This window comes from Spinacia oleracea, chromosome 1 (genome assembly GCF_020520425.1).
Source record: "Spinacia oleracea cultivar Varoflay chromosome 1, BTI_SOV_V1, whole genome shotgun sequence".
Classification (NCBI taxonomy): Eukaryota; Viridiplantae; Streptophyta; class Magnoliopsida; order Caryophyllales; family Amaranthaceae; genus Spinacia; species Spinacia oleracea.
The window spans coordinates 135,785,632-135,803,980 of NC_079487.1; the positions used below are offsets into that span (position 1 = coordinate 135,785,632).

Sequence of the window (18,349 nt, forward strand, 5' to 3'; positions counted from 1 at the left end):
ATATTTGAATTTTTCTTGAATGTAATATACGAAGTATATAATATGTTATATGTTCGAATGTGTCTTGCCAAATGTATTGAGCTAATCGAGTAAACTAATCAAGTAAACTAATCGAGTGATACCTGTAAAATAAAATTACAACTCACACAAAAAAACAGTTAAAAACCTCGAAAAGGACCCCGAACGTTGGAAAAAACTATCCAATGAAAATTAACCACGTGTCACAGAAAAACCTGTAATAGATCTCCACCTCGCATTCCCCCTCATTCACTCCATATAACTCCTCCCCAAATTCAACACTCGCGCCGTTTACGTTCACTGCTCTCCTCATTTTCTCTCTCCTAAACGGCTACACTTCCTGATCTCGCCACGTTTCCTCTTCTCCTTCTCCCGCCTCGGGCGCCTCCCTCGATCTATCCGTTAACCCTAACCCCCTCTCTCTATTTTCTCTCTCCTCCACCAGAAAATAAAATAAAGAAATTCCAAAAACAGAAAAAGAAAATTAAAATATTAATAAAATGGGGAAGCTACTATGCGACAGCGCCACCGTAACGGACACATTACCGCCGCAGACTCCACCGTTGTTAACTTGGAGGGACCCACCCAGCACCATAACTCCAATCACCACAGCCACAACCACAACCTCTGTTGATTTCCCGTCCACGTCGTGGGAGGAAGTGACGGGGTTAGAAGACCAACAAAGGAGGAATCTTTCGAGGTTACAAGCTAAGGGAGTCCTGTGGAAGCACCCAGAGGATAAAACCCTCCCGCCGGTGGTTTTCCGGCTGAGTCACGGCGGCGATGTGGATTCCGATGGGAACTGTTTGTTCTCGGCGGTGGAGAAGGCGGCTATATGGGGGTTGAGAGAAGGGGAGTGTGGTGGGGCCAAGGAGTTGAGGAGGAGAACGGTGAAGAGATTTGAAGAGGATTTTGGATCGGCGGAAAATGAGGAGAGAGAAAAGGTGGAAATAGTGATCAAGAATTTGTATACACCAGATCTACAAACTGGTTGGGGGATTCATATTGTTCAAGAACTTAAATTGTTGGCGTTGAAATCTGATCGTCAGATCTTGGATGACGCCATTCTTGAGCTCCTCAATCTTGGTATGCTTAGGTAAAAACTCTATTCTCTCACCTTTTTTTTTATCGAAATGTTTTTTTATTAATTAAATTAATGTGTTAATCTGGATCTGCTAATTTCATTTCGAACTTGTAATAAGTGGATTTTCTGTCTGATTGTTTTACTTGGAAGCTCGTATTTTTCTGGGTTCCTTTGATTTTTTTTTTTTGGATCTGTTTATTTGAATTCGCATGCAACGGTAATATTTTTTTTTTCAAATTTTAAGTTAATTACGAGTATTACTTTTATGGGTTTTTATTAGATTTTGTTTCAGTTGATTTTTGCTGCTATTGATTTAGATCTGTCAATTGGGAACTTGTAAATTTTTCTGGGTTTTTGTAGATCTGCGATTGCCTGTTTTTTCCATTGACTTTAAAAAAATGGTGAGGAAAATTGTAAAAAATGTAGCAGAAATGAAAAAACACTCTAAATTGTTACTGGCTATGTTTATTTTGATTGCTAGCTGGCTACATCATTGTGTTTAATTGAAGGCCAAAGCTTTGGCATTCAAATCATTCAAACTATGTAATTTACTGCTGTAATATTGTCTGGAACAAGGTTTTTGTTTGTCTTAATGGGGTTGTGTTGGTGTTCATTGTGTGTAATTGAAGGCCAAAACTTTTGCATTCAAATCATGCAAAATGTGCTATTTACTGCTGTAATATTGCTGATTTGCTGGAACAAGGTTTTTGTTTGTGTTAATGGGGTTGTGTTGGTGTTTGTTTCTGATTGAAGAGAAACGGCGGCAGAATCGATCTACAAAGAGAGATGTATTGCAGTGGACGACGGCCCGAGTTGGGCTAAATACATGTCTATCTCTGGTTCTCCTGATGATGAGTATGATATCATCTCATTACAGTATACCGAGGAGGGTTTGTTAACTGTGGATGAAAATAGAGAAGGCCGTGCTGCCGCTTTTGGGGATGATATTGCAATTGAGTGCCTTGCAACAGAGTTCAAGAGAGAAATTTTTGTGGTAAAATTATAGATTAATGCATTTGTTGCAATTAATGCTTGTTATTGATCATTAATCCTCTTGCTCATTCAAATGACTGGCTTAACGGTTTATTAGTATGATCGTGTTCTCTGCTGATATGTGCAATAAGTGATGCTTATAGATATTGAGTTTCTTTTGTTTCAATCGTGTAACTGAAGATTTATCCTGTTAATTATGCATGAACAGGACTATTACTATAATTTTAATGCTAAAGAGGGTCATAACATTCTTAGGTATTGATGCTGTCAGACAATTTGCCCATGTCTAGATGAATGGCACTCGGATATGATCAGTTTATGCTAAATGTAGTCTTGAAAAATATTACTCATGGATATTGGATTTGTTAGGTTTGACTTTTTAACCGTTTAATCAAAGGTTTGTCCTGTTAATGATGCTTGCAAAAGAATATTTCTTTAGTTATTATGCTAAAGGAGGATTATTGCCTGCTTTTATGCTGGAAAGCCCTGTTGGCTTTAGTAAGTAGTAGCATTAGATTTTTCTTCTAAGCAGCTGTAACTGTCTTTTATTGAGTTTTTTTCGTATCTACAATTACGGAGGAAGTTTGGCTATCAACTGAAAAACAGTTCACATTGCTGTTAATCCAAATTCCTTTTATCATTTTTCCTTCAAAAATAATCCCTTTCATCATTTTCCTTCAAAAAAAATTCCTTTCATCATGTTTAAAGTTCTTTTTTACCTTCTGCTGCAGTGGCATCACACTGGACATGACAAAAAGGCCCTTTTGAAGCTGGAAAGCCCTCGTTGGCTTAATCCTGTCTATAAGGGTTAATTTGATTTCCACTTCACCTGTGAAATTGGTGGAGGAAGTTTCTGTCTTTTGTTCAAGTTATGTTTGTTTTAGCTAAACTCGGTAAACATCATCTTTTAGGTATTGACCGTATTGCTTTTGTGCTTTTACACCTGGTAGAAGTGTACAATTAAGATGTGTTATTAGCGTGAATTTCGTCTTTATTGCATATTTGCTTGTAGAGGTGTCCAATTCTGTGGTTGTACATTAGGATGTGTAGGCTTCATTTTAAATGTGATGAGTATGTTTTCTGATCACGGTCTCTTTTTCCATGTCATAATCTCCACATCAATAATTGTTGATTAGTTAGTTGATGTAACTTACTGTAGTCGTGACGTTAGATTTAGTAGCGCTCTCTCCTTCCCTAAAACGCTAGAAGTTGGAGGAGGGGTCCCAAACAGCTGTTACATCATTGTCCCGTTCCATGGAAGTGAGCTCATTTTGTTGCAGCTCACAGAGTGGTAATCTATTTCTGGATATTCGGAATTTTTTCATATTTCCTATCCTAAAAGGCTAAATGTAGTACTTCGTATTTGCTTAGATTTCCATACTACATAGAAGAAAACTATAAACTCCACAGTTTGCTTGAACCTTGTAATTCTGGATGTATATGAAGTTGACTGTCTGCAGCAATTACGATTTGCATTGTCCAGTTCCTCATCAAAAGCTTTCCTTATACTTTGTTGGTGTAGGTGCAAGCACATGGATCAGATGCTATGGTTGATGAAGACAACTGCGTTTTCTTCCTACCACATCGCCCAAGGGGTGAAATCACTGAACCTCCACTCTTCCTCTTCATGAAAGGGACAAGTAATATATCTATCTTGTTCTCAGTTTTACTAAGGCTATGTTCTGTTCGACTTGACTTATTTCAGACAAAATAAAGTTCAGTTAAGTTCAGATAATATAAGTTCATTCAGACATTTTCACACACAAATAAGTTTTTTCAGACAAAATAAGTTTTTTTTACATAAAATAAGTTGAGAAGAGTTCAGTTAAGTTTAAATAATAAGTCGAATAGAACGTAGCCTAAATTACAGTATTTTTCTCAAGAAAAGTTGCCTCACACATTGTTCAACACAGGTTGGTGTGGTGCCGGAGCTGATCATTATGAGCCCCTGATTGCCCATCCTTCTTCCCCCGTCTCTCAGGAGAAGGTTGGTTTTGTACTGTGACAAGTAAAATTTACTTTAGAAATGAAATGCAGTTTTTTGGTAGAGGTTGGACTAGGAGAAGCAGCACCGGCTCTCGATATCTCCTCCCAGATTGATTAGTAGTAGATTAAAAAGTGGGTGCCCCATTCTTTTGGTAGGCTGTAGAGTGAGAAATTTTTGAGTTCTATCCAATTCTTTAGCGTTTAAGACATGGAGATTCAGTTCATTCTGAGTTCCGAGGCTGAGTTTTGCCTGTGTTGAACTCGCTGCTGCACTCGAACAAACCCCATCCCCATGAAAAATGTAATTGTTTAGGGGGGTTTTGTTCTTTGTGTTCTATTGAGTTTGTTGTAGTTCTATTTTTTTTGTATGTTTTTTTTCGAGGTAAAAAAACTCCTATATTTTTGTTACTGGGATGCTGTACACAATCCTTGTTGTGTAAAGGAGTAGAAACTCCATTCTTTTATGGCATATAAAGCTTTGTTCGTCTCCAATAAATTTTGGCTGACTGAAGTATACAGTGAAAGGAGAAATTCATCGGTTAAAACAGAAAGATGGCGATGAAATTCGTCATGTTCACCCTTGTTCGTATGCTGGAAAGCAGAAGAGGTTGAAACAGGCAACGAAGGAGTCGCCAAAGCTCGTGTTAAAAGTGTTATGCCCGGCTTCTACGCGTACGCAATCTGCGAATCTTTGTGCAAGAAGAACAAGTTCCGTTGTTTATGTGACAAAGCTTTGCTGCAATTAGTATAATTTGTACTTGTTCAGTTGATATTTGGAGACTGGAGTAAGAGTACGAGGGAGACGAAAGAGGTAGCGACTAGCGAGAGAGAGAGAGGGATAGGAGAATGACAGAATGTGTTACTAATGAGACAATTTGGTTATTAGTCATTTTATGGTTAATTACTATACTTACAAGTGATATGTATGCTCCAATTTTTAATCAAGGCTAGTGAGGAAATGTTGATTTTACGGAGTTCATGTTTGTGTATGTGAGATTTGTACGTAGTAATTACTTATTTTTCCAAAGTTTAAAATATGAGAGAATGTATTGTTGAAAAAAGAGCACTACAATAGTACAATGTTCCTTGTAGTGGGATTGTTGTGTCCTAATTAGCTATATATTGCTTACTTATAACACAAGAGAAGCGGTAAGATAAAGTGCCCTATGGACGAAAGGTAAAAAAGGTTCTCTTGAGTGAGGAGCAACTTGGCAGGTTTAATGATAGTCATGTTTTGTGGATTGGATTAATCTAAAGTTATTGAACATGAAATGAATTTCGGAGTATATGATTAAATTGAATTGAAGTAACCTGAATCAAACAAAATTGACTTATTGTGAAAATTACTAGGTGCATCCAAGGGTATTTTTATCCTTATGGTGATCCCTCTCACATTTGCTTCTCATATGTAGGGCTCACCTGGATCAAGAGAAATGGGAGTGGAAAAATTAAGGGAGTACAAATTCTGGTTATTTTAACAGCCTGAATTGAAGGTAGTAAGTTACATGGGTATTCCGGGGTATTTGTTACCTATCCACCCCTCAGAGTAATGTATTACCCCAAATTCTTTCTCTTCTTCCTCTTTCCATTAGTCACACTGGAATGTTTGAAGGGTGTGGAGGATTTTCAATTACTCCAGTAATGAAACCAAACCTGGGAGAAAGGAAAATATCCCCGTGAAGTATTACATTGGAATCATTATTCCTTGACATAATACCCCTTAATTTCTACCCTAATTCCAGGCGAGCCTGTAAGGTGAAGATATGAAAGGGTGTGTCGTACACCCGAGTGCACCTGATATGTTCTAGAATTATTGTACCTCGCATGAAAAACTGAACCTATGCCGGTATGCCCCAAAGGTTAGACTGCCGTAATTAAGTACAGCAATTTGTGTTGTCATATTCTACTCCAAATGAGACCACAAGTTGCACACTAACACATATTTATCACCATAAACTCTTCCCTTATTGGAAGATGGTGCAAAAGCATATGCCATACTTGATCAAACAAATGCCAAAAAACAATCAAAGGAGCAAAACAATTGTAATAACACCGTTAGAAACCAAATTTGTAGTTACATTCATCTATAATTTGTAAAAAACTTATTTGCCTAAAATCTATTTGCCGTAATCCGGCTTCAAATTCGAGAAATCTTGAGTCTTTGTTAATTCTAAAAGTTTAAGTACTATTACTAGTCTAATTAGTTGTCAATATTTGACACGACACGACAACACGACCGAAATCGACACGATACGAAATTACTGAGAGAAAACACAAATTGAACACGACACAACACTTCTAGATTAATTCCTTCATAACATAGTTTAATAAAATGATAACACGAAATCGGCACGGGACCAAACATGAATACGATCTAACACGACACGTTTACTGAGTCTAAGTACTACATTGGCTACGATTAAGTAGCATAGTAGGATTAGGGAACTCCGAGGATTAGCACATGGATTAGAGATTAGACAAGCTCTAATTGTCTATTTTTTTTCTTCTATATCTTATTGGAACAGAAGTTGAGCCATCGTTAGGTAGCTCTTGGAGCACGTCAAAGGGTCTCACTCTCACACAATAGCCCCTCGATGATTCCAAAGTTGCCATTAAAACCCCTTCATATCCTTCAATTACCAATTTGCCAACAAAATAACACCTTTAATTAAGCCGCCATTTCTAAATCTAATTATTCACCCAAATTTCTCATATTCAACCTGAAAAAATAAACAACAGTGTACAAAAGATGGCAACTTTTTCACCATCTCATTGCGCATCTTCATCTTCTTCATTCTACTCATCATATTCTTCTTCAAAATCTCGGAATGGGCGTCTTGGAATGGTCAAAATCTCTTCGATTTCAAAGCAATCTGCCCCGAAAATCTCTGTTTCTAAACAACAACAGTCTGGGAGAAACCCAAAATCGAATGCTGTTTTTATGCAAGATGGTTAGCCAATTCAATCTTTTTATATGGTTTTTGTTCTAATTCTTAATTGGGTTCAATCTAATTTATGGTTTTTGCACTTATTCTTAATTAGGTTTCAATCTAATTTATGGGTTTTGCACTAATCCTTAATTGGTTTTCAGTCTAATTTATGTTTTTAGGACCAGTCCTTAATTGGGTTTCTGAAATTTTGTTGGAATTGGGTTTTGATTGTATGTACTTACTGCTTAGGTTCCTAGATTAGACGATTAGATTGTACACTTAGAATTCTTTTGGGTTTTTTTTTTTGGGAACGAGATTAGCTTGGATTGTGATTTTGTTTTGACCTTGTTATGTAGTTATGCTTATGTTAATTATTTGTGCAATAGCTGAATTTGGGAATTTGGGTTTTATTTATAGGTGCAGTTGCCACAAAAATAATTCCCGTTGAAGGGGAGAATGTATCATCAGTGGAGACATTGAAAGATGGGATATTATCAGCCACATCTTCAAAGGAAAGTAATGATTTGAGTGGGTTTGATGTGAGGAAGGATGAATCAACTGTCAGTATCACTGTTGTTGGGGCCTCTGGGGACCTTGCCAAGAAGAAGATATTTCCTGCACTTTTTGCTCTTTATTATGAAGATTGTTTGCCTAAGGTTTGCATCATATTTATTGGACTCCTTATCATTTGTAGTAATTTCTTACTTTCTTTGTTATACAAACTTACACAATAAAATCTAAAAGGGTGTGGTCGACTGCATGAACCAAGAATTTATCTCCTGTGGTCGTCCACAAATATCCTCTTTCTCCATTCGATTTCGTGCTATATACTCTTGCAAAACTTTATTCTTTCTGCTGCTGTAGGGTTAATTTTGATGGGTTATTTATGCTTTTGTTATGCAGCACTTCACTATATTTGGTTATGCAAGGAGTAAGATGACTGATGACGAACTTAGGACTATGGTTAGCAAGACTCTTACTTGCAGAATTGACAAGAGGTATCAATGTACCATGCTGTCTATTATTGTGTTTCGGTTTTGAAAATTGCTGGTTGTTTTAATTGTTACGCCGTAGTTTTAACTTGAGTTTCATGTTGTCAGAGAGAACTGCGGTGAAAAAATGGAGGAGTTTCTTAAGAGATGTTTCTACCAATCTGGTCAGTATGATTCCAGGGAAAACTTTGTGGAGCTAGACAAGAAACTCAGGCAACGTGAGGTATCATTTATAACAACATTCTTTTGCTTCCCATTCCATTGATGAGTTTTTCATTAGTTCGTTTATTCTGTTATCTAGCTAGAACTGAGTAGTTTTCTTTCCTTCCAGTGACTTTTTTGCTTCTTTTCTGGTGCATTTTATGGTAATTTTGGATATATCTTTCCAAGCTATGTGCATGATGTAAAATGATGAAGTTCATGGAATAAGTACTGTTTACTCCTGCTTGTAATTTAGATAAGTAATCCATTTCATGCACTGACTTGAATTAGGCATTTCATGGTATAATGTGGATGCTATGTTTATTCATTAAAGCGATGTTAGCGGACACGATTCATGTACTATTGCTTTGAATATTGTCTTAGGTTATGTTGCAAAGAGAAACCAAGCACCATGGGGAATTATAAATGTTGCGTTTGGTTCAGTTTGAATCCCATGCTATGATACTATGTATCTATCTATTCTATGGAACTTATTTTTTGATATTGTAGTGTGCAAAGGATTATTAAGCTGATATTGGCATTTGGGTTGCCAAGCAAAAGCCTAAATTTCCGTTGTGTCTTCGTAGAGCCTTAACATTTTATAGTTCTACAATTTTCTAGGGTAGGGAACATCTAGTGGCTGCAAGACCTTGTCAACGGTAACGCCACTCGTCATGTAGATCATATGTTTTTAGCCTTTAATTTGACCATTGTGCTTTCAATATTGTAGGCTGGGAGGATTGCTAACCGGCTCTTCTATTTGTCAATTCCACCAAACATCTTCATAGATGCTGTAAGATGTGCTAGTTTATCAGCATCCTCAGCAAATGGGTGGACGCGAGTCATTGTAGAGAAACCTTTTGGTCGGGACTCAGAGTCCTCTGCTGCTTTGACTAATGGACTTAAGCAGTACTTGAAGGAAGATCAGATTTTCAGGTGATTGTTTATACTGCCTTTTTTGTACCGCTCTTTTGGTAGAAAGCATGTGTGATGTGGCTGACCTAATGCTTATTCTGCATACAGGATTGATCATTATCTAGGGAAGGAACTTGTTGAAAATTTGTCTGTTCTTCGCTTCTCCAATCTTATCTTTGAACCCTTATGGTCGAGGCAGTATATAAGAAATGTTCAGTTAATCTTCTCAGAGGATTTTGGCACTGAAGGGCGTGGAGGGTATTCATCTTCTTTTCAGGAACTCTTTTTTAATTGCATATGCTATCATCATGTGCTTATTTTTCTTCCATTTGGTGGTAAATTCAGGTATTTTGATCATTATGGAATTATTAGAGACATTATGCAGAACCATTTGCTACAAATTTTAGCTCTATTTGCCATGGAAACTCCTGTTAGCTTGGATGCAGAAGATATCAGAAATGAAAAGGTTTGCTCAAACTTGCTATTTGATGCTCTGTCGTTTTTGTTTGGGTACTAAAGTTGGCTGTGGGTCGGGCCTGGGCCTCATTTTTTTGGATAAACCGACAAAGCATGCTAAATTTATAAAATTAGGCTTAGGCACGATGGCCCGGTCTGGCAACCCATGGGCACTGTTTTGAACTTTTCAGCACTGCCCGACCCGGCATAATGTAGAGAGGGCCTAGTGTGGGCCCGGCCCGAAGACCGACCAGGCCCAGAGCCATCTTTACTCATGTCTGACAGTTGAATTGCTCTGCCTCTTCCAGGTGAAAGTTCTTCGGTCAATGAGGCCACTGCAACTTGATGATGTGGTAATAGGACAATACAAGAGCCAAACTAGAGGAGGTGTTACTTATCCTGGTTACACGGAAGACAAGACTGTACCTAAAGACAGCTTAACCCCGACATTTGCTGCAGCGGCCCTCTTTATAGATAATGCAAGATGGGATGGCGTGCCTTTCCTCATGAAAGCTGGGAAAGCTCTGCATAACAGGAGGTATTAATTCAGATATTCATATCTACCTTAGCTCCCAAGTCTCCTTTGTGCAGTGAACAAAAATAAATAAGTCTTATTATACACTCATGGACCTCACGGTTTTCTTCTTTCAGTGCTGAGATAAGGGTTCAATTCCGGCATGTACCTGGAAATTTATATGCCAGAAATTTCGGGTCAAATCTTGATCAATCGATGAATGAGCTTGTTATCCGAGTACAGCCCGATGAAGCTATTTATTTGAAGATCAATAACAAGGTTCCTGGTTTGGGAATGAGATTGGATCGCAGCACTCTCAATCTTCATTATGCAGCAAGGTACATTAATCGCTTACAATCAGTGCATTCATTGGAGATAACTCTTGATTACATAATGAGAACATATATCACACTCATCATGTTTCTATTGATTACACGATTACTAGTTGCATTAAAATCATTTTGTTATTTGTGAATTCCTGATATGATTATTGATTAAGGAAAAGATCCATACTTGGGCATAGATTACTTAGGCTCCTTTTGGTTTGGTGTAAAACGTTTTACACCCTATCAAACGGAGCCTTACTTCTGACAGCGATGAATGCTGAAAAAAGCTCCTAATCACTTGCCAAATCATTTCGACCTAAACTATGCAGGTATGCAAAAGAGATTCCAGATGCCTATGAGAGGCTTTTACTTGATGCAGTAGAAGGAGAAAGAAGACTGTTTATCCGAAGTGATGAACTTGATGCTGCTTGGGCACTCTTCACACCACTTCTGAAAGAGCTAGAACAGAAGAAAGTTAATCCCGAGTATTATCCCTATGGAAGTAGGGGTCCTGTTGGCGCACACTATCTTGCTGCCAGATATAATGTTCGATGGGGCGATCTTGGCTCAGAGCCGTAAGTCTTCAGTTCCTCGGTTATTTATATTGCTGTAACGGGTATTTGCTGATAATAACATCACTATTTACCCACTGATGCATGAGGTATCCATTTCTTAACAATATAGGATAGTACTTCGTAAAATAGAAGAATGGATGGACCCTCTATTATGCACCAAAGGGTATTTTTGCTCATTTACAAGATCATCAAATGAGCAAAAATAAGCCCTTGGTGCACCTAAATCTACGTGCATCACTATTCAGGGTGCATGTAAGAATTTTCAATGAGATAGAGCTCCTCTCAACCTTTGCCCTTTCTTTTATCTGGTCCATGTTGGACGGTTTTTATTGTGAAATAAATGGTAGATTAGGAACTTGGTCAATTCTTTGTTGTACAAAGCCTTTGAGAACCCGGCATATTGTACTGTCGTTTATCTTATGTTTCAGAATTTTTAGATGTATGAGAAGATATTTAGCTAGTTCTGAATAAATGGATGTCTTGCCCCTTAGTCCCGGATCTTGGCAGAGAGAGTCATGAAAAATGCCCATTTTGAGATGGATTTGTCATCCAAAGAACATCTCTTTTCTTATTTTGTTGCTACATTTTTCTTATGTGCTCCAATTTGTATAGTCATTTTCTTCTTTGATAATGATGATTATTTTGGGATGTAGAATTATTTGTATAGGTCATTTGGTAGACCTGAGAGGTAGACTTGTTATTAATGTTGTTATAACCGGGGCTAAGATTATACTCGTACTAGAAAAAAGTAGAAAGCTAGAGTTCTCATCTGAATGAACCGAAATCTGCAAGAACACGGGATTGCCAGAGATGCAAATCAATGCTTTCTTTTAGGAAAGTACCGAAATCTGCAAGAACACGGGATAACAGCGCTTTTCAATTGTATTTTTCATCAATGCAGGAAAAGTGTCCTACAATGCTGAGTATTGCTATTTGTAAATTGGTAAGACTTCCTACTCAGTTTTGTTTTAGTTTCTCGACCTTAACAGAAAGGGGTGGCTAAACTGGCTATTAGACTATTAGTGGCAATTTCTTGGTTATATAGTGGTAAATAAGCCATCAAGACAAAGAACGTTTTGTTCATTCATAACAGAGGCTTTGTTATCTCCACCTTCTCTGGTCTAGTCTGATATATTTCTAGTTTCTGGTCTGATCAGTTGAATGTTTTTTGTGAGTGCTTTTTGCTTTTCTGGTTTGGTTTGGTCTGATCAGGTGAATGTTTTTTGTGTGTGATTTTTGCTTCTCTGGTTTGGTATAGTATGATTTAGTAAGCAATAAGAATAAGGTGAAGAGAACAAAGTCAAAGTAAACAACAGGAAGAAAAAGAGGAAGATGCATACACCATGCCACTATGTACTAGATATATACTTTCTTTCTTCCTTCCTCAACTCCTGGTGGCCATGGTAACTGTGTAAGATCACCATGGCTTCTACTTGGTTGGCCTACAATGTCGATAATCTCTCTTCACGTGGGGCCAGGCTCCTGGTGAAGCAGAGAAGACGGTTAGTATAACGAACTTGAAACGCGGAGACCGAGCGGCCGAACCATTCAACCACCATGACAACCCCACGAAACAAACTAGCACAACCTAATACACTCAAAGTCATGTTTAGAAGCAACATGCGTAGCAAGTACAAGTTAAATAAATAGTTACGCGTCCTATTACTCTTTCAATTACCCTAGGTTCTATCTAGGGTTTACGAAGGACGGTACAGTAACTTTCTATATTCTTTTAAGAAAAATAAAAGGAGGGAAAAGGAAGAAAAGAGGGATTGTTTGGTTGTGATGATAGCAAGAAAAAAGAAATAGAGTGATTATGAAAGCTTTGAAATGAAGTGAAAATAAAACCTTAACATTTGATAGTTTGATGTGTCATCTGTAAGCTTTGAGTAGGTCCTCTATTTGTCTCAATTAAAGGGAACAATCTTGCCAAAGCCAAAGCCAAAGCCAAAAACATTAAAGAGGCCTTCCTCTACCCACTCAAGTCCAATAAGTGAATTTTGCTTCTTTGAGAAATCAACTTCAGATCTTATGCAATTATTGCTTGAATGAGAACATAGAAAATCAACATAGCATTCAACACGAAATTGCTAAAGATTTCAGTCAACAATTTCCGAATACCATTTCTTACTTATTGACAACTGTACGGGGTGTTCTACCGGTATCTGGAACATATTAGCGTCTTTTGTTCCGGATGTGGAATATATGTTTATATACTTCACTATCTAATTCTATGAAGGAAAATACAAGTTTCATTCTATTTTTTAGGTAATGATTGATTAAGAAAAGTTGATAGACCAAATCTAAGATAAACCCTACTTATCTTTAAAAGTCAAAAGCACATTTTGTCAATTATGATTGACAGATACTGAAATTGAGACTCATCAACTACATGCAGCCCTATATTACCTTATTGCCATTTCCGCCCATCCTAATTAAAGGAGAATGTAAAAGCAAATTGGATACTTAAGTTTGTTCCTAATATCTCTGTTGTAAGTTTGTGACTTTTAGTTGTCTTGTTTGGTAATGTTCACTTTAGGAAAATGGTGACATAATCTTGTATTTGGGAGTGGACATAATCATCTAACATTTGAATAAAGTTATCAATCAAAACTTTATTTTCCATAATACGGAGTATATTCTAGACTGTATGTCGATCTTTCCATTCATTTGGGAAAATATTGATATTTCTATAACTCGTTTACTTCACTAGAATAAAGTCTAACCAACTTCAACATATAATTGAATCGGTTTTCTAAAAATATGATGTAAATATAAACGTTCTCATATATATGGAATACATCGTATTCACTAGGGGTGGGACATCTTAGAACAAAACTACATCGCATTCACTAGGGAAGTATGTCTTTTTCGATGTGTCAAATTAACATTTTGGCCTATCAGGCGAAGAAATTGCATATATTAAGTTCTTTTTAAAGAAACACAAATTTCAAATTTATCTCCGATGATGTACGCATCCGTTTAACTCCCATTAATTTCTCCATCTTCCTGCCCTAAACTCCAAAATTGATGTCAATATTGTTACTCAAATCTGTCCCCTTGTAATTAAACCTACAAGAAGTTTGTTACACATAAGTGAGAAAAATGAGACTTCATTTCATAGAGGTTAAAATTGCAACTTCACAAGAAAAGTCACTTCAAATTTCAAAACAAGACAGAAAGCAAAAACTGATTGGTTTGAACACAACAACACACAGTACCAATTTGAAGAAACTGCCTCCTTCTTCAATCATCATTTCATACCCCAAAACACAACAAAGTCTTCTCCCTAAAACCCACATTTTCTCTCTCTTCACCTCCCAAGAAAAAGAGAAAAACCCATTTTCTATGCAGCCATTTTCTCAAGAAAAAATGGCCACTTTCCTAAATCAACAACAACAATTACAACAAACAAGCCCTTATTTAGATTTTAAAGAAGAATCTCAGATTGTAATCCCAAATTCAAATTCAAATTCAAATTCCAACCATTTAATTAGCACTAATCTTGATGAAAACAGCCCCATAATCAAGAAACAAAACCCTCCAAAGAGAAAATCAAACAAAGACAGACACAAGAAGGTTGATGGCAGAGGAAGAAGAATTAGGATGCCTGCTCTTTGTGCTGCAAGAATCTTCCAATTAACAAGAGAATTAGGTCATAAATCGGATGGAGAAACGATACAATGGCTGTTACAACAATCAGAAGAAGCAATTGTGGCTGCTACTGGGACTGGAACTATGCCAGCAACATTCTTATCAGGTTCAGGGTCCTCTGTTTCAGAACAGAGGTGCTCTGTTTCTTCTGGCATTGTTTCTGGGTTTTCTGGGGGTTTAAGCTTGATTAATGGAAATTTGGGACGAACCCATTTTCAAACTGGATCATGGGGATATGGGTCTGGTTCGGTTCATGAACCGGGTTTTTCGAGCTCGAACTCGAGTCTGATGAGGGAGAGTTTGGATTCTAGGCATAAAATGGGGGTTCAAGCAATGGGAATGTCAAATTTAAACATGGGTTTGATGAATTTTGGACAACAACAACAACAATTACAAGAAAGGGATAATTTGGAGCTTGGTTTGTCACAAGAAAATGCTGGTTTTAGTGGTTTGAATTATGGAGCAATTAATCAAATGTATCAACAATTTAGGCAAAACAGAGAAGAAGCTGGATTTGGGATTGATCAACAAGAGAACTTTTTTGATGATGGTGATTCTCAAAGTTCAAAATTAAGTGGGATATGAATTAATTGCAAAGATCAAAACTTTTTTTTTTTTGGGTGATATTTTGATTAGTGTGAGTTTATTATTGATCAATGTTATCAATTTCATGGCTTGAATGTAAGAAACATGTTTTTTAATTTTAAACATTTTGTAGAAACTCCTTTTCCCCCAATTTTGGGGTTAAAGGGTCCTAATTTTGTTTATTTATAGGTTTAAGTCATTAAGTGGAAGAGGGAAATGAGGGGAGTCCATAGAAGTGTGAAGTTTTTTTTTTTTTTTCTTTTTTTTTTTGTGTGTGTGTGAGTTGCAAATATTGAATGTGGTTTAAGTTGATGTATTGGATATGGTAAGTACGGAGTAATTTAAGTAAGATATATGTGATATATTTGGAGCTACATTCATTAGCAATGAATTTGAAATGCATAACAAAAATGGAAATTCTATTGGTTTGAAGTTTGAACTTTAGGGGGGAAATGCTTGGTTTGGGATTTTGTGAAATTCACTGATACTCTGTTATTCTTGGAATTTTTTTTGTTGATTGTTCTTGTTGAGTTACTAATCCTCAACTTTGCGAAACTTGATTTGATTTAATACAAATGTTTGTCTAATATTTCCCTAAAAAGGAAAAAGTATCCTACACGAACAATTAAGTGTCAATTTTAAGTTTTTATTAGACAAAAAGAATTTAGCCTACAACTTAGTGAGTAATCAATTAGCCGTTGAACATGTTTGAGAAAAATCATTGTCTCTCCGATATAGCTTTGTACTCCTTATGTTTTAATAAACTAACATATTTCCCTATCTCAATAAAAGAAAAACCTTTCAACTCTATAGTCTATAGTAATCATCTTCTTTGTGTCAATTAATAAGATGAGAATACATTTTTCGTTGGTAGAGTTAGGAATGAGTAGAGTAAGGTCGAAACTTAACACAATTTTCCTCGAAATGACTCGACTATAAGCCACTACAAGTAATTTGGTGGGTGGACAACATGACACTACACGAGATGACGAGACACAAACTTGTGCATAACAAAGCAAGAGACTTGATTACTACTTGGTAGTCAAATAGAGTTGCAGTATAATTTATAATTGGACTGCTTGAAGTTGAGCTACTTAGGGGAAAAAGCTCGAAATAAAGTGAACCAAATAGGATTTAAAACTAAGTGACACGATTATTGAATCATGAATGATATATTAGTAGTAACTATCCACATGTGAAAATTGATTTTTGCGCACCACCTGGTGAATGTAGCACGTACGTAAATTGTACTCTCACAAAGTCACATTAGTGTGCCAAAATCGTTTCCCGCAACATGGATCTAGGACTCCTTATGGCTGATCCAAACAGTACACACCCGGTGTGTTGCTGATTGGGCCATGTGGCCCATTACAAATTTGGACAGTGGACAGTCCTTGGAAACCCAGTGATATTTAAGTTGGAGCAGCGAATGGTAAACATGCTACGTACCAAAATCAGCCCACCAAGGGCCTTTCTACGTACAAGTGTAGGCCTGGATATCTATTAGTACAACCAAAATCTGTTCGTCGCGTTGAAAGCATTTGCAAAAGTTTTTAAGCTCCGATTTGCAATAATTTTATAGTACATCAGGGCCATGGGCCTTACACCACACGTGACACTGGCTACACTAAGGCTCTATTTGGTAGGGCGTAATACGTTTTCATGGAAAACGATTTTCTCCTTTTCAATCATTTTACGTTGTTTGATTGGATAAGGGATGGAAAACAATTTTCCATGACTCCCTCAAATGTAGAAAACCCTTTTCCATTTGAAATAGAGGGAAACCACTTTTCCTTCTTTCCTCCTTACCTCCCTCTCCTTTCTTCCCCTCAATCTTCACCATCTTTTCCCATTTTCCTTTAAGTTATCAAACAAAGGAAAACTAGTTTGGAATTGTGTTTTCCCTTGAAAAATTCATTTTACAATGAAAACGTTTTACACTTTACCAAACGGAGCCTAAGGGTTCATTTGGTTGGGGTGAAAAACATTTTCAGGGTAAATTAATTTTCATGGAAAACCATTTACAACGGAGACCACTATTCCACAATTAGTTTTCCGTTGTTTGGTTCCATATAAGAAAAATGATGAAATGTAAGGAAAAGTAAGCAAGTACTGAGAGGAGTGTAAAAGTGAGATAAGGAAAAAAAAGGAAAACCATTTCCCCTTCATTTCGAAGAGAAAATGGTTTTCGGGAAAGCAATTTTACTCCTGAGGAAAATGGTTTTACACTCCTTTACAAACCAAATAATGTAAAATTGAAAATAGAGGAAAATTGTTTTACGCCCTACCAAACGGAGCCTCAAAGGATAAAAGTGACTATAGTTAAGGCTGATGATAATCCAATTCAAGAGGGGGAAATCATACCAAACGAAGACCAAGTAACCTTATTCAGGGGTCATTCCTACACAGGTACAGAAGTGACCCTAACCGAAGTACATAAGTGACCTAATCAGGAACACTAAAGTCACAGAAATTATAGGGTGGGCTCCCTTAGTTACGCCTAAGCTTATTCAGTAGACCGTCATTCAACAATTCATGGACCCTAAAAGGATTTGTTGCGCTCATTCTAGTATAGGCCCAAGCATGAATTAGTCTTTCAAATTGGACCGGGCCGTTTATATTTTGGGTCTAGTCTCATTTGCAATCACACTTTTCTTGTTTTGTTTAGTTGAGGGAACAATTGTGGTTAGCTTTCCCAGAACTTGCCCCGATTCCGGATTAGCCTTAATGGTGAATCGGGTGCCAACACCAAAAAAATAATTGTGGTTGGCTTTAACTAAGAGAATCGATGAGAATTTCCTCCAGGATATCCATAATGTTCGAGTACTAGTGGTTTACATATTTTGTTTAGGTGATGTTTGGTTGACATGAAAAATCATAGGAATATGATTTCGTAGAAATGAAAATCGTAGGAAGTACGAGGAAGGAAGTGGAAGATTAGAGTATTATTTAATTGACAAAAACATTGGACGTCACACTTCCTACAAAATGGAGGAAGTTGCTTACTTAGGGGAACCAAGGTAAGTAGAATTTCCCATTGGAATTTATTTCTTATGTTTAACCAAACAATATCACCCACTTCCTAGTAAATGTTCATACATGGGAAAAGTTTCTTCATAG

At 36.9% G+C, this 18,349-nt stretch overlaps 3 protein-coding genes across 4 annotated transcripts; all 3 read left to right on the plus strand.

Moving 5' to 3' along the window:
* The first annotated feature begins 279 nt into the window (after window positions 1–279).
* LOC110785728 (uncharacterized) lies at window positions 280–5,051 on the plus strand. 2 transcript variants are annotated; one of them, XR_002532672.2, is made up of 4 exons: window positions 280–1,114; window positions 1,856–2,096; window positions 2,827–3,006; window positions 3,618–3,735. XR_002532672.2 is itself a non-coding variant. In XM_021990229.2 (4 exons), the coding sequence occupies exons 1-4, from the start codon at window positions 519–521 to the stop codon at window positions 4,098–4,100; spliced, it is 1,047 nt and encodes a 348-aa protein (XP_021845921.1). In that variant the 5' UTR covers window positions 284–518; the 3' UTR covers window positions 4,101–5,051. The 2 variants fall into 2 exon arrangements, 1 of the variants encoding a protein (XP_021845921.1); XM_021990229.2 differs by lacking the exon at window positions 2,827–3,006 and adding an exon at window positions 4,009–5,051 and having other exon boundaries at window positions 284–1,114.
* A 1,550-nt stretch (window positions 5,052–6,601) lies between these two features.
* Window positions 6,602–11,480, plus strand: LOC110785727 (glucose-6-phosphate 1-dehydrogenase, chloroplastic). Its single transcript, XM_021990228.2, has 10 exons — window positions 6,602–7,032; window positions 7,429–7,667; window positions 7,915–8,009; window positions 8,112–8,226; window positions 8,935–9,140; window positions 9,228–9,377; window positions 9,465–9,585; window positions 9,884–10,113; window positions 10,227–10,427; window positions 10,745–11,480. The coding sequence occupies exons 1-10, from the start codon at window positions 6,831–6,833 to the stop codon at window positions 10,992–10,994; spliced, it is 1,809 nt and encodes a 602-aa protein (XP_021845920.1). The 5' UTR covers window positions 6,602–6,830; the 3' UTR covers window positions 10,995–11,480.
* A 1,691-nt stretch (window positions 11,481–13,171) lies between these two features.
* LOC110785696 (transcription factor TCP20-like) lies at window positions 13,172–15,365 on the plus strand. Its single transcript, XM_021990180.2, has one exon. The coding sequence runs from the start codon at window positions 14,096–14,098 to the stop codon at window positions 15,227–15,229; it is 1,134 nt and encodes a 377-aa protein (XP_021845872.2). The 5' UTR covers window positions 13,172–14,095; the 3' UTR covers window positions 15,230–15,365.
* The last annotated feature ends 2,984 nt before the right edge of the window (window positions 15,366–18,349 follow it).